This window comes from Talpa occidentalis, unplaced genomic scaffold, assembly GCF_014898055.3.
Source record: "Talpa occidentalis isolate TD23 unplaced genomic scaffold, MPIMG_talOcc4v2.1 talOcc4.4, whole genome shotgun sequence".
Taxonomy (NCBI): domain Eukaryota; kingdom Metazoa; phylum Chordata; class Mammalia; order Eulipotyphla; family Talpidae; genus Talpa; species Talpa occidentalis.
In genome coordinates, this window is record NW_023604295.1 from 124,285,740 (window position 1) to 124,301,045 (window position 15,306).

Sequence of the window (15,306 nt, forward strand, 5' to 3'; positions counted from 1 at the left end):
TGAGAATCTACTAATTTCCAGGCGTTTTCTTCTGAGGTATTAGAAAGGTGTATTGTCTGAGGCGCTATCAGCAGTTACCTTGCTTACTTCTTTCAAGGCCCGTTTGCAGACTTCATACTTTGGAGAGTCCTTGGGTGTTTTTTGACAGATAGTCTGCAATGAAGTAAAAGAGGAATAAAATCAAATGATTTATTTTGCTAAGTAAAATAAAACCAGACATATGTTCTTACTCATAACGAACTTGATGCTGAACACAGTATCATGGGTGAGTACAAGGATGATAATAAAATTCAAACTAGGAAATATCTAGAAATACACAGAATCCAAGTAAATCCAGGGAATGGATAAATAAGAGGCTAGACTTTAGAGGCAGATGAATCTGGCTTCAAATCCCACATTTGTCCCTTACAGCAATTTGGTTTTGGAAAAGCCAAGTACATCACAAATAATGCCAACTACATCACAAAGTGATAGCAAGAATTAAATGATAACATGGCATGTGTAAATTTCTACATGAGTGCGTGGCACACAGTAGGCCCTCAATGAAAGATAAAATTATTTATTTATCACCATTATCATCATTATCAGAGGTAACTATATTTGTAGACATGAGACTAAAAAGATTAAGAAAAAAAGGCTACTAGATTTTCTCTTGATGTATTTATACTACAAAATTTCTTTTGTGATGGTAAAATTAAGTTCAAAGAGGGCTAATTCAAAGTAATTTGATGTGAATTTACAAGGCAACTTTGAAACTATACCCACTGGAAGCCAATAGAACCATTTTAGTTGCTAAAAAAAATTGTTCATCTCAACGCATTTAACTGAATTTCCAAATGAAGCACAACTGCAGAGAGATGTTATTTTAAGTATACATATACGGTGCTGAGGTGGCCAAATTCTCGCATATGGGAAAGAGATTAGGGGAACGGGCATCAAGGAAGTTGGGAGCTAATAAACCACTGGTCTCTTAAATATAGATGAGTACCTGGTCTGCAAATCCACAATTCAAGGTTGTCGTATGTGATATGTGAGAAGCAGAGTGTAACAAGTGGGTTTTTATTAATGGTTCTCAATATGCTTGACAATGACCCACTATAAGAAATACATTTACACTGCAACCAGAATATGTGCACATATAAATGAAACAAGCCTTTTTATGAAATAATACTAAACTATTATGAATTGTGTACATATCACATGCTACATATTCTTTTCTATTTCCTTTTTTTAATAACAGTATTCATGTTTCAAAAATCAGTTTCATGAGCAGTCTGAAAAATACTGACATGTCCCCTGAGGAGTCTCTAGAGTCCACAGTCTGCACAGTGAAATTTTATGTAAACTTTTGTGGATAATGAGTTTTGGGGGTAGAATGGCTACAGTTTTACTCTGAATCTCAAAAAAGTCTCTGACCCAAAAAAGTTTCAAGCCCTCTGGACAATGACAGCATCAAGCTCTGACAAGGCACAATAAAGTAATTTAAATTTCGTGACTCCCAATCTGGGCAAGCAATTTTCTGAAAACTAGGACAAAAATATAAAAGACTGGGAGAGCTCAGTATATACAGAATTTAAAGAAGCATGACTAAAATGCATTTTCAGAAAAAAAAGAAAAAGGACCTCAAATATTCAGTACGTTACAAGATATGTCGCATTTAGAAATGTTCATTTCTTGATACAAAAAGTAAAGTCTAAAAGAATATTTCTGCATGTTTCTCAATATTTTAGAGAGAGGACCCTAAATGACAGATGATGGTCTGGGAAGGAAGTGGAGGTGGTGGACTCAGAGGACTGTGCCCAAACTTCCCCCAACCTGCAGCAGAGCCACAAAGGGACTGTGATTACATGCTTTGATTCATTTCAGAATTTCAGTGCTTATCTAGAATCCTTCTTAGAACTTATAATGAAATATATAGATAATGAACTTTATTTTGGAATTTTCATCATTTCTTGCTGCATTTTTAGCCTATGTCTTAATTTTGTAAAAACCAAGTATGTAAAAACCGATATTAACACCATGATCCAATTGTAAAATCGAATGAGGACAAACAATTTCAATTTGATCAATAAGACACTACTTGGATCATGAGCTGGATGGGGGCTGGGTTCAGTCGCCCTGTTTTTCTCTCTGGCTCCTCTATTGTCCTGCCCTGCAGTGTGCAGACCCCAGGCCACCATGCACTGTCCTCTGGACAGTGCCTCATATCAGGGAGCCTCTACTCACTTCCAGCCATGTCTTACTGATTTCCCTCACCCACTCTGCACAGTGCACAAAAGAGGCAAACCCATTCCCCTGCAATACATTGTGGCAAGTAATGCTAATGAGTCTCACTCCTTGTGAAATGGAAGTAAGAAGGCATCTTGGAACGTTATGGAGAAGGGATCTTGGTAGTAACTTGAGGAGAGTGAGTTCCAGAAAGATGAAGTGACTTGCACAAAGTCACAAGCCTATTGGCTCAGACAGAAATAGCATCCAGGCTCTTAACTTGAAGAAGTCACTCTTCTTCCCATTTCAAGACATGTTGAGTAAGTGGGTAATGTTGTCTAAATTTTTCAGAGGGGCCACACAAGCCTAAATGGAAGACAATTTCCAAAGATATTAAATATAAGTGAGACTTTTCAACTGAAGAGCATCTTCTTAATCGGGAGATTTTATAGAAGGCTATGCTTCAGTTTAAGTGGAACAAGAATAATTTTCTAATCAGATTTATGGCGGCACTGCTATCCACAGAGAAAAGCACCACCAGATCTTGTCTTACGTCCATCAGCAGGGGAAGGCGGGTCACCCTCTGCATGGGGAGAATGAGAAAAGAAATCATGGGTAAGTTCCTACAGTCTTCGTGGGACTCGATTCGGGATAAGACGTCCTTAAAAGATGGATTGGTGGCTCTAGGAAAAACAAAGAAAGAAGAACTTTAAAAAACTTCCTTCTCAAGTTAAAAAGTGAGTAAAAATGCATTCTAAAATACTGTGATAAAGTCACGTTATGAATTTTAATATATAAACATAAACATAAAATTAACATGTAGATAATATGCTTTATCTGCCTTCAATAATCAAGAATGAATATAAGACAAGAATTTAAGATAACAATATGAACAATGAGATAGAAATGTATGAACTAGAAATTTACAGAAATGGAAAGCTTCAATGTGGTAGCCATGTCATAAAAGTGAATCCAACAATTATAAATTAGTCTAGAGACTAGGTCCCACATCTGATCATCTGTGAGCACATTCCATTAAAAAGATAACAATGATAAGCTTTAAATCTGAGACAATATCCTAAGAAAGAAAAAGTCAATCAGACTGGTTTATTTGCTAGGAAGCTATTGACCGTCTACCAAAGCTTTCAGAGACAAAACCTGTGACCACATCAGCCAGAATATTTCTCCTCCTCTCACAAGTGACAAAAAACAATGTTATACTGCCACAACATTTTGATGGAATGTGGCAAGATACACTAACATATATTATCTCAGGTGGAAGTGCTCATAACCTTTAAGGAAGGTCAAAAGGGGATTCCAATTAAGGGGCTCAGAAAGGTCCCCAATGTGTCAAGTAGAAGACTGAGTATTTGGCAAAGATAGAAGTCAAACTTAGGTCTTCTGACTTCCAGGGAGTGTCCTTAAGCCTCTTCTTACCCTTCAACCCCATCACATCTCTAACCTCATCTCACCCAAAGAGAAGCTCTGAAGGGTTTCTTTGTGATTTTAAGTAGGAGGGAGAGGGGCCGGATACTGTAACCCCCCCCCCCCCATGTGGGGTAGTGAAGCAGCCCAAGAACCAAGGTGATGGCAATGATTAGCTTTCTGTGTTTTAATATATTTTGAAAGTTAAGATGATTTGGTTCAAGACTGCTAACAATAAATTAGGCAATACTCAGAGTAGCAAATTAAAAGAACTTACACAGAAATGTTTTTAGTTCTCCAACTGAGGAGTGCTAAGTTCTCACTCTTACAAGCTTTGGAAAGACTTTTAGAAAGTTAAAAGAAAAATTAAACTCTGAACCAGTTGCAAATTGAAAGCACTGAGGTTCCAGACCCACCCCCGCAAAACGTGTGATTTAAATGATCTGGCATGGACCCTGGGCATTGTATGTTTGCTTGTTTCAAAAGAATGGTCAAAATTGGCTAAATATAAATTCACATCATCTGCAAAATTCCCTGAAAACACAATCACGAATTTCCATGTGGAAGCACAAGCAATGTTATCATTAAGTTAATTTAGAGAAGACTTTTATTTTTTAAGAGCTACATAATGTACAGCAGTACCTAGTCACATTTCTTAATGAAAAACAAATGAAATTCAGTTCTAATTCACGATTTTATTTGCAAATATGCAAATTGCATTTTCTAACTGTAATAGAGCAGCCTCTTGGCCAGCAGCTCCCAGCTGTGGCAGGAAGATTAGGCAAAGTGAGGTGTGTTTCTGGCCTCACAGGAGACACGTGGTGATGTCCAGAGATCTGTTTTTGGATTTTCATATCCGGGATGTGGGACAGCTGTCAGCATGTAGTGGGTCAGGTCAGGGATGTTGTCAAACAAGCTGCATTGACAGGACTGTCCCCTAACAAAGATTTATTCAGCCCCACATGGTGTAGTGCTGGCAAATCCTGTTTTGAACTAGAGACTTGGCTAGGGTAGGCAGCTGTGGATCTTCTACTCTGTCCAAACAGTTTCATGAATATGTGTAGGAGTGGGAGAAGCAGCATAATCAATCCTCCTCAACAAGTTGGGGCCTTTAACTACATCTCCAAGCAACCATGAGATAATCACATCAACCCCTGCCCCCGCAGGATCTCACACACATAGCACAGGAGCTGACCAAGTCCTCTCTAGGATCATAAACACAAGTCACAGGAGGGTGAAGAATAGTAACAGCCAGGAAGCCCCCAAACTGAGCACAATTGCAATATAAAACAAAGAGCTACTGAAATAAACAGGACCCCAAAAATAAAACAATACAAACATTACTGAACAATCGCTGATTCTTTTAAGGACAGAGATGGTATATACATCACACCAAACGTCTCAGTAACCTAAATAGGACAAAGGAAAAGGTGTAGAGGGAAATGTAGATGAATTCTTTTGTGTTGCATAATTTAAAGTCTCTAAAAACTTTCATTTCTTTCCTTCAGACCTCCCTCTCCTTAACTCTAACTAGAAGAGGTGGGGTGGGGAGGAGACAGCAGTAAATTAGCAATTTCTATAAACATTTTAGTAGGGTGGTCATTTGGAGAAATATTAGTAGAGAAAATTCTGGATCCTAGGCAGTAGCTCAGTCTACATAGACCTCTCTCCTTGCCTCAGGCAAACCACTTAATAACCAATTAACAGTTTAGAAAACTGGGGACATTTGGAATGATGATCACCCTGGTAACTGGCAGCAGTTAAGAACTAATAAGAAAAATGACAACAAGCCCTAATTTCATAATCACTTTAGAGAGAAAATCCTCCACAGACTAGATTTTTCTCCTAAAACACCTTCACTTTGAAAGTGATCATCTTAAATATTTCTCCCTGGGAAATGGTGCAGCAGGAGGCCTTTCTACAAATGACTTAAGTGATGAATTAATTTTAATGCGGCTTCATCAAAATGAGGTCGGGCAATTAAAACTGTAATAGTTAACAATGCTTACAACAATTTTTGTAGTGTTCGTTGTTGGTAGACTTCGTTTGTGCAGTACTTCACATACGGGTCAAATGTGGATGCTGTGTGTTTTTCCACAATGTCACTTATGTCATCTATGAAGATATTATTCTGATGTCTCGCTTCCAACTCTGTAAAGAATCTGAAAAGACAAAGAAAAGCATTTAGACTTTCCATCTATTTTAAAAGACAAAGCTGTCCTCATGTAATGCTATTATACAGGCTTTGAAACTCAACAGTATACAGTACCAACTAAAAGGATTTTTAAATATTATAAAAATCATCCTGACCTTCAAGAAATGTGAGCTATGGAAGGCAAGAAAGGTAAATAGAGGCAGGGAGAGGCAACATGCTCACATGGAAACTACAAGCGGGAACAGTTGTGTGTCAGGTTATTGGTGGCGTGTTTTTTTTAAAAAATTCCATGAAACACATATATTTTTACTGCGGTAAAAGTATACATAACAAAATTTGTCATTTTAAGTGCACAATTCAATGGCATCAATTACATTCACAATGTTGTGCAACTACTACCATGATTTCCAAAATATTTTGATCACCCCAAATATAAATGTCAGTTCTTCCCATTTCAATTGCTTCCCATTTCTCCCCCAAAACCTTTAATCTACTTTCTATCACTATGAATTGCTTATTCTCGATATTTCAAATAAGTAGAATCATATAATATTTGTCCTTTTTCACCTGGCTTATTTCACTTTGTATAATGTATAATGAAAAATATTTGTAATTCATTTTAACTCCATGTGTTTTTTATTTTTTTAATAAAGTAATTTTTTTAAAGATTTATTTATTTATACAAGCACTGGGTACAGTCAGAAGTCGTGGGAGGGTGAGAGAATTCACCAGAGCCAGAGTGGGGAACAGAACAGGCACACTGACTGAAATACACTGCTGAGGGGAGCAGCGGGCGAGACAGGAGAGGTCTGCGCGCCATGTGGGACCCTCACCTGCGGCTGGGGATCGAACCGGCGCTGCAGAGGCTGCGGGCAGCTTCGCAGCCCAGCGCTCAACCACTGAGCCACCAGGGGAGGCCCTCCATGTGTTTTTAAAACTCCATGTTGAGGCCTGTATCAGAACTTCATTCTTCTTTATGGGTGAGTAATATTTCATTGTTACAGATATTTATATTTTATTTGCCATTCATCTCCGATGGACACTTATGTTGTTTCCACCTTTTAGCCACTGTCAATACTGCTTCAATAAACATTTGCATACAGTATAAGCTTGATTGTTTTCAAATCATTAGGGTATATATCTAGAGGTAGAATTTCAACTTCAAAAACTCTGTCAATACTAGCTACGTCAAAAAATGACAGTGTAATACCAAGAACCAACACAGGAGAAACTGAGCAATATATCAAGGAGAGATTATTTCATCATGAAAGCTGATCAAGTAATAATCCTTTTTGTCCTGACACTCAGCACTGGCCCATGGGAATTATGGAGACAATTCATTACAATACAAGAGAGGCATACAGAAGGCAGGTGATGGACAGTTCAGTAAACACAGATGAAAGAAGGTGTGAGACTGGTCATCAATGATGAGGCTGGAACTGCTGGGAGCAGAATGACACGCCATGTGGGCAGGGAAACATGAGCATGGAGATCCCAATGGAGGTGCTAAAGCCAATAAATCATCCAATCAGACTGAAAACTGGGACAAAGGAGAGATGAAATACAACCAGGGAGAGGGAAATGGCAAGCAGTTCAGTTAGATGGTTCATCTGGGCAAAAGATAATAATACTGGGTAGTGGGAAATCAGAAAAAGACACAGACTAAGGTAACATGTTTAAAGGGAAGTTAGCAAAATAGAGAAACTCATGATATGGGAAAGGCAAGGAAAATGTTGGGGCTTCTAGTCAAGGTTTCTAACTGGGCTTCAACGTGGGTCATTAAACCATTCATGAACACAGGGATGGAGGAGGAGAAGCAAGAAGGAAGTAACTTTATATTGCCTAGGATACATATGGCTGAGAATACACATTTTTAAGGATTCAAAGCCGCAGGAATTCTAGGTAGTAGGTAGTCGATGCTAGTTCATTTTTAGCTGGTTTTCATAAGAATGAAAAATATTTGTAATTCATTTTAACTCCATGTGTTTTTTAAAAAATGTTTCAAGAAATGTAAAAAAAAAATTCAAAAGATTGTTATCATGTAAATCTAAGAAATAAATATCTCAGAGGTAAATATCTTACAGTTTCTTGTCTTTAGTTGTTAGTCTCAAAGAATGCCACTGTATAACCAAAAACAACAGTAACTTGGCTTTTCCCAAAGAAAACAAAAATTTATTTATCACTGCAAAAGGTTTGCCAAAGTACAAGATTAAAAACAAAGTACTAATGAAATATCTGTTTATCCTACTTACTTTGATATAATATAAACCAAGTCATCCAACTTTTATGTTGACATTAGCACAATTAAGATATAATTTCAAGTTTTTATGTTAAATCATCTACTGGTTATTTTGGCAAATTTGCATATTTTACTAAGTGATCTGAGCTACGAAAAGACCAAGAAACTTTTACTGAAGTATGTATTATTTCAATAACCAAGAATACTGGAGCACTAAATCAAATCTGAAGCAAAAGTAAAAGCATTCTGGCTCCCTAGATGGAACTTGAGTTTGGGAAGTAATTTGGCTTATTTGTAGGACAGATTTTTTTTTAAAGATTTATTTATTCATGCATACAAGAACCGGGGTACAGACCAGATGTTTGGGAAGGTGAGAGGATTCACCAGAGACAGAGCGGGGAACAGAACAGTTAGACTGAAATACACTACTTGAGGGGAGCAGTGGTCGAGACAGGAGAGGTCTGCCACCGCATGTGGGTATCTCCCTGGCAGGCCGGGATGGAACCCGCACTGCAGAGGCTGAGGACAGCTTCACAGCGCCACCAGGGAGGTCATGTAGGACAGATTTTTAATGGCAATATATTTCAGTCCTTTGGATTTTTTTAAACAATACTTTCATTATTTCCTTTTCATAGAATTTCAGAGATCATCATGTTTTACAAGCAATCTTGCTACATAATCTCTCTTTCATTCTACCAAGATTCAAATCATAACTCTCACGTTCAGATTTTGGGAAACCTCTAATTAACCAGAAAAAGTTTCCTAGAAACACTGCCTCCTGACCAGACACTCAGGTTAGCCCTGGCTGTTGATTCACCAGCACAGCACGTTCACACCAGTATTTCAAATGCAGTTGGCTCAGGTAGCTCGTGGCTGCACAGAGGATGGTTAAACCAGCACCACCCAGGAGGTGGGACTTTAAGATGATTTAACCATAGGCCCATGTTTGAAGAGTTTACCCACACTCTGTAACCTTCTCTATAATATTTCCTTGCACTGAATAGATTGTGTAATTGCTAGTGTTTTTGTTTTTGTTTTTTAATGTGGTTTCTTTATCAAATTAAGTCATAAACACAACACTGATTTTTTGGGGGGAATAAATCAATTGTGATGTAGTCACATCCGACATACTTTTTGTTAGCTTCACTTTTCCCTTTCTTTAGTACATAGAAAAGACCCACAAGTATGAGGTAGAACTGCTCCCCATAGTATACTAACAGACTTCCTAAAATTCAACTTGAAACTGTACAGTAAATCTTTCAATCTATAGAAGAGATCTATTTTATATGGACACTAAATCTTTTTAAATAGTCAACTAACAAAATATTTTCTCAATGGTCTAGTGCAAGACAACAGGCTCTGGCAGGAATCAAGGAACAAACAGTTGACAACTATGACCACCATGCATTAAGGCAAGCCCCACACTACCACTTCCCATATAATGTCTCACTTAATTTAATACTCAAACCTGCTTTATGAGATGGTCATTACACCCATTTTACAGACAAAGAAAGCAAGTTGAGGAGAGTCAAAGTCGAGATTCAAAACAACTGAATCTCAGTTTGAACGAAGAACTGAGCCTTTCTGAGTCCAGAGCTTGTGCCTCTGTTTGCAGTGACCGCTGACCTGGTCTGTGATGCTACTGGCCAGTCCTCAGTCTAGACATCCAGCAAGACTAACAGCTAAAACTAAAAAAGAAATAGACTACTTTCCAAGAAAACCAGCTGAATCATCTCAAAAGTAAATTACACACAATAACATAGTAAAAACTTTTACGGTAGATTTAAGCTGTGGCAAGATCTGTGGGACGGAAGAGAAAACGCCCTGGGTGCAGTCTCCAGGGAAAGCAGCCAGGAGTGACGTGTCCCCGGTCTACACAGCGTGAGCAACCCCATGAACCTCCCTGGGGGTCATTTATTTCAGCTCTCCCTGCTCCCTGCTACTCCCAATCCCTGTGCCCCTCACCTTCCTTCAAGTCTTAGATTAAATTTTGTCTCTTCCAGGAAGCTTTCCCTGACCCTGCTGAACTGGGATAAGCTCCCTTATTTTACGTCTTTATAAATTCCAATGACTTTCCTTTGGTACACTAATTATGACTATAATTACATTGTGATTTTATTTACTTTTGTCTCTCTTAGGAAGATCTATAAAACAAGGGTGATATCTGTTTTGTTCAACACTATATACCCAAGACCAGCCACAATACCTGGAAAATAGAAATATTTGATTTAAAAAAAATTTAGAGGGCTTCCCCAGTGGCGCAGCGGTTGAGTGCTGGGTTGCGAAGCTGCCCGCAGCCTCTGCGGTGCCGGTTTGATCCCTGGCCGCCGGGCGAGGGTCCCACATGGCGCGCAGACCTCTCCTGCCGCCCGCTGCTCCCCTCAGCAGTGTACCTCGTCAGTCTGCCTGTTCTGCTCTCCGCTCTGGCTCTGGTGAATTCTCTCACCTTCCCCCACTTCTGACTGTACCCCAGTGCTTGTATAAATAAATCTTTTTAAAAAAATTAGATTTTAAAAAGAATATATAAACCATTAAACCTGTTCAAGGTATTTTGCTCCACTGATATTTTACCAACAATGTAACACCCGCAAACTGGTCAGTCTCCACCCTTGCCTAAATCTCTGGTAAATTACTTCTCTCTATATATTTACTGACCACAAACTGCGTTTCCAAAACCATGTAAGGGTAACCAACCAAGGCATAAACTCCCAGCATGAACTTTTATAGTCCTGTCAAATGGGGGTCACTAAAATGAGGCCCAGTCCAGCTCAGCCTTCTTCAATGCCAAATGCGCTTTCTGGAAAAACTGCAGGACCAGTCCCTCCCCCACTGGATTTAGGGAGGATTCCAGGGCTAAGAAGCTCAGTGCTCAGCACTAGCTAGGAGAAGCATAAAAACAGGGCTCTGGTTATAATCATTCTATCTTTTGCCCTTTTCAGAATGGCATCCTTTCAGGGTAGTTTCCCTCCATTAACATCCATTTGCCTAAATCATTTCTGGACTTCTCCTTCTCTTGAACAGGCTGTCAACCTAAGCGGCTGCAGTGTCGCGCCAGACAGGGTCGTGTTCACTTACACTGGAGACACGTGTAACATACCAGGCAGGCTTCACATGTCTGAATTGCTGTTATATAATAAAATATCTTCACTAAACAAAGAAATATTCCAGATAAGTGGCAGCAAACTATGTGCTGCTGGAAATACTTTCCTAACAGAATACCAACAGAACATTCTGTACTCTACACCAAAATGGATTTATATTTGACTGTGGTAAGTGAGATTTGGGGTTTGTTTTATTCGTTTTTTGGTGGTCATGTTGATACTAAAGATCAGCATCACCTTTTAACATGCTAGATCAGAGAACATACATGACAAGATATCACCACTGCTATGCATTACTAATAAATTGTGCAGAATTTACAGGCAGTCATTCTCAAATAAAGAAAACTGATGATGAACAAGATAAAGACCACCTATGAATCCTTCACTAGACTAAAAATGGTAAGAAATGTGTTAATTTAACAAAAATAAAGGGCTAGTGCTTCTCAATCAGAACACCCTATATCCTGGACCTAGAAAAGGTTTTTTTTTTTTATAGGGTTCCCTCCTCGGATGGCTATATGTCTTCTCACATTGTACTGCTGTTTTGTCTTATTTTATCACTGGATTGATTATAAGGGGTTAGGACTGAAATTAAAAGCAGTTGAGAATGTGAAAAAAAAATATTCTGAACAAAAATGTTTTGGTGGTTCTCTTTCCCATTCAGATATTACTGTATGATTCTTACAACCTGTAGGATGACTTTTTAAAAAAGATTCCTATCATCCTATGAAGATTTAAGATTAGCCTGGACATACAGCAGAAGAGACTGAGGTAAAAGAGATAACTGCTTTCTTATCCCAATACTACACAACGCAGAGTCTGCCTAGGTTTATATTCCACTCTCCACAGAGGAAGGAGATCTGGGGGCCAGGGAAGGGAGGTACAAAGAGAAATCACAGAACTAGGTGTACCCCAAGATGCCTCCTTATCAGTACATCTCCTATTTCCTTAGCTCTCCCTCTCACTGGTAAAGAACATACTAGGAGAAATGTAAACAGGACCACACAAATATAGAAAACAGTTAAACAGTTCTTTAAATTTTAATACCATAAGATTGAATTTTCACTTAAAAGTGAGAATCTATTTTCTGACTCTGCTTCACAAAAATAAACTGGAGGGGAAAAAAGGGCTTATTCCCATGGTAACCTTTTGCATACTTCAGTCTTCTGTTTCCATGCTCTGCTTTCATCCATACCTTAATTTCTCAAAGAGATGAAGATATGCTCTAAGAGTAAAGAAAGCTCCTGCCTCAGCTCTTATCAAAACGCACTTAGGAGAGGTGAATGCCGGAGGAGTCTGCACATGTCAGGGATGCTCTGGGTTATTGTGGGCAGTTTTATGGTTTTTAATTATGGTTTTTTACTTAGTCATAATTATGAATTTCCATCTAATGGAAATTAGATGGAAATTTCCATTTAACTCACCCCCTGCCACTCCAATTTTATATATGACCATGAAAAAACTGAAACGAAGTAGGTTCAGGCCAGCATTGGAACTCCAGAACCCAGTAAAAAGTGAATACTCATAAATGTGTTGAATGAAGCAACACTAGAGAGTTACTATTCCCACTGCACCACTATTAAAGTGCCATCTTCCAAGGAGAGAGGGACAGTGCGGGATAAGATGAAGCAAGTAACTATCAGGCAAGATTTAATATATAAGTGAAATGACAGGGTTCTTAGTTCAGGGGTGGGTGGGGTGGGGGTGTGCTGACCAGCTATGCTGGTGACCAAAATGGCTAGTGGACGTCTGCGGTCCGTAGTGTTGGCAATCCACTGTCTGGTAAAAAGTTCTTTGAAAATTTAAAACCTACAGAAGATTATGGCTTCTGAGTAACTGTTTCCTTTTATCTGATAACAGTTGCGTGACCCTTTCACCTTGGCTATCTGAAGGAGACTGGTACCTCTCTGCAGTAAAGTGGTTAGGCTTGGCTTTCTTCCTCCCTGCCTTGTTTTCTGTTTTGCACTTAAACCACCTCATTATATGCATGTCATTTATTGTAGGCGGACTTGAAGCCTTTTGGGGATGCAGTTGGAGTATAAATTATGAATTATAAACAAACTGAGAAAATGTGTATAGTTGATTGCTGCTTGGAATCAGCACCGAGAGAATGAATTTGTAGAATACTGGAGCAACATCAAGTTAAACAAAAATCTTTTCATGCTGAATCCCCCTGCCTCGTGTGCTGCCCTAGAATAAAGTCAGCATGGGGAAAAACACATTTCCTCTTGGCCACTTCTTCAACATATTTTTTAGGTAGTGCCCACGATATTTAAAGTCAGAACTCAATCCACAAGGAAGAATAACAGTGAATAAGTCCCAAATCTTTGCCTCTCAATTTTTCTTTGATTTTTTTTGTAATTTCTTTTTTTTTAATTTAAATATTTTATTTTATATAATTCTTACATCTTTTTTCATCTTTGCACAATGTATGCATTTTCATTTTGGTTATATTCCCCATACAATTGCACCCCCCCCCTTATTTTGACTCTAGTCCTTCCTTTCCCCACCACTCCCCCCCCTCCATAGTGTGTCTCTGGTTTATAGTTGCTTGTTGATTTTGATTTTTACTTTGTATTGATTAGCCTTTTTCTTGGTCTCTTATTTAAGTTTTCTAGATTCCTGCTATGAGTGAGACCATCCGGTATTTTTCTTTTTCTTTATGACTTACTTCGCTGAGCATGATCCCTTCTAGCTCCCTCCATGTTGCTGCAAATTGCATGTGTTTATCTTTTTTGATTGCTGAGTAATATTCCATTGTGTATATGTACCACATCTTCTTGATCATTCATCTATTTTTGGGCATTTGGGTTGCTTCCATAGCTTAGCTATTGTAAATAGTGCTGCTATAAACATAGGGGTGCAGGTGCCCTTTGGAATTACTGTTTCTGTGTCATTTGGGTAAATACCTAGGAGTGGAATTGCTGGATCATATGGAAGCTCTATCTTTAGTAGTTCAAGAAATCTCCACACAGCTCTCCATAGTGGTTGGACCAGTTTGCACTCCCACCAGCAGTGCAGGAGAGTTCCTTTTATTTGAATATGCCCCATATGCCCCCCAAAGCTTCCTTCCTAAGTGAAAGAAATGCTTTCTATAGTCCCCGTTAGTTTCATCAAAAAAGGAAAAGGAACCATAAGACAGAATTTTGAAAAACACTACAGGTCAGTTTCCTAAGCTGCAATATCGTAAGAATAATGATGCTTCTTAGCACAAGGGAGCAGGAATGTCATGTCATCGCTGCAATTTTCAAACCTGCTCCAGTTTCTGGAGCAGCTGGTTCCAGTCTGCCACTTTCTACACAACCATCTCCTTCAACTTTCATCAGGATTTTTAAAATACTTTCCTATAGGATGGTTGCTAGTGCTGGTTAGCTAAGTTGCTGAAGAATAAGATCTATGGGAAAAACAAGCTCTCATCTTGGTTTTAAGCAGATTTGGGGTAATTATAAATGATTATTAAAACCAAAGAAAACAGAGTGGAGACAATCAGGTCTAGCATCAGTCCTGCCACACACAGTGATCAGCTCAAGTAAGTTATCAATGACTCAGAGGAGAGGAAAACATGCCAGGAAAAAGGAAAAGGATGGCGCGGGTCAGGGAGCATGCGGGAATCAACAGGAAATTGTGTGATCACAACACCTCTATATTACCTCCTCAACACCAAAGACCAGATTTCCTGCTCTCTCTCTTAACTGTATACTTTCTATGTTAGTGATATGTGATCTCTTCTCTCCCGAGTAAACTCTATTAGGTAACAATACCTACCTGTGAATAATACACTTCCAGATAAAGTCCATTTCACTCTGCACACACTGTAACATAACAACCATGTACCTAACATCACACCTTTGGAAACTGTGTGATGGGGATGGATGAGGAGTCAGTCAGATGGCCTGGGTTCAAATCTTGACCCCTCTTTTACTAACCATGTAACCACAGGCAACTTAAGGTCTCCATGCCACTTTTCCTCATTTGTCAGATGGGGACAATAATGGCATGACATCTCACGCAGGTCTCATGACCATTTAACGAATTAAAACATGTCAAATGCTTAGAGCCACATGGGGCACATGAAAATGCTCATTAGCACTGATTATTATTTAGGTGCAATAAAATGCTTTTTGCTCCAATGTGAATGCGCACAATTCACATCTTTTAAGTAAAGTCATTGATTTCTT

General features: G+C 38.8%; 1 protein-coding gene across 3 annotated transcripts in view; it reads right to left on the bottom strand.

The window, feature by feature from the left end:
* Positions 1 to 15,306, bottom strand: part of ARHGEF26 (Rho guanine nucleotide exchange factor 26) — a 115,597-nt gene that overhangs the window by 46,939 nt on the left and 53,352 nt on the right. For all 3 annotated transcript variants that reach the window (XM_054701004.1, XM_037526255.2, XM_037526254.2), the window contains 3 exons: positions 5,643 to 5,795; positions 2,762 to 2,891; positions 79 to 153 (listed from right to left, as the gene is read on the bottom strand). In XM_054701004.1, coding sequence (XP_054556979.1) covers positions 79 to 153; positions 2,762 to 2,891; positions 5,643 to 5,795 — 358 coding nt within the window. The remainder of the gene's footprint in view (positions 1 to 78; positions 154 to 2,761; positions 2,892 to 5,642; positions 5,796 to 15,306) is intronic.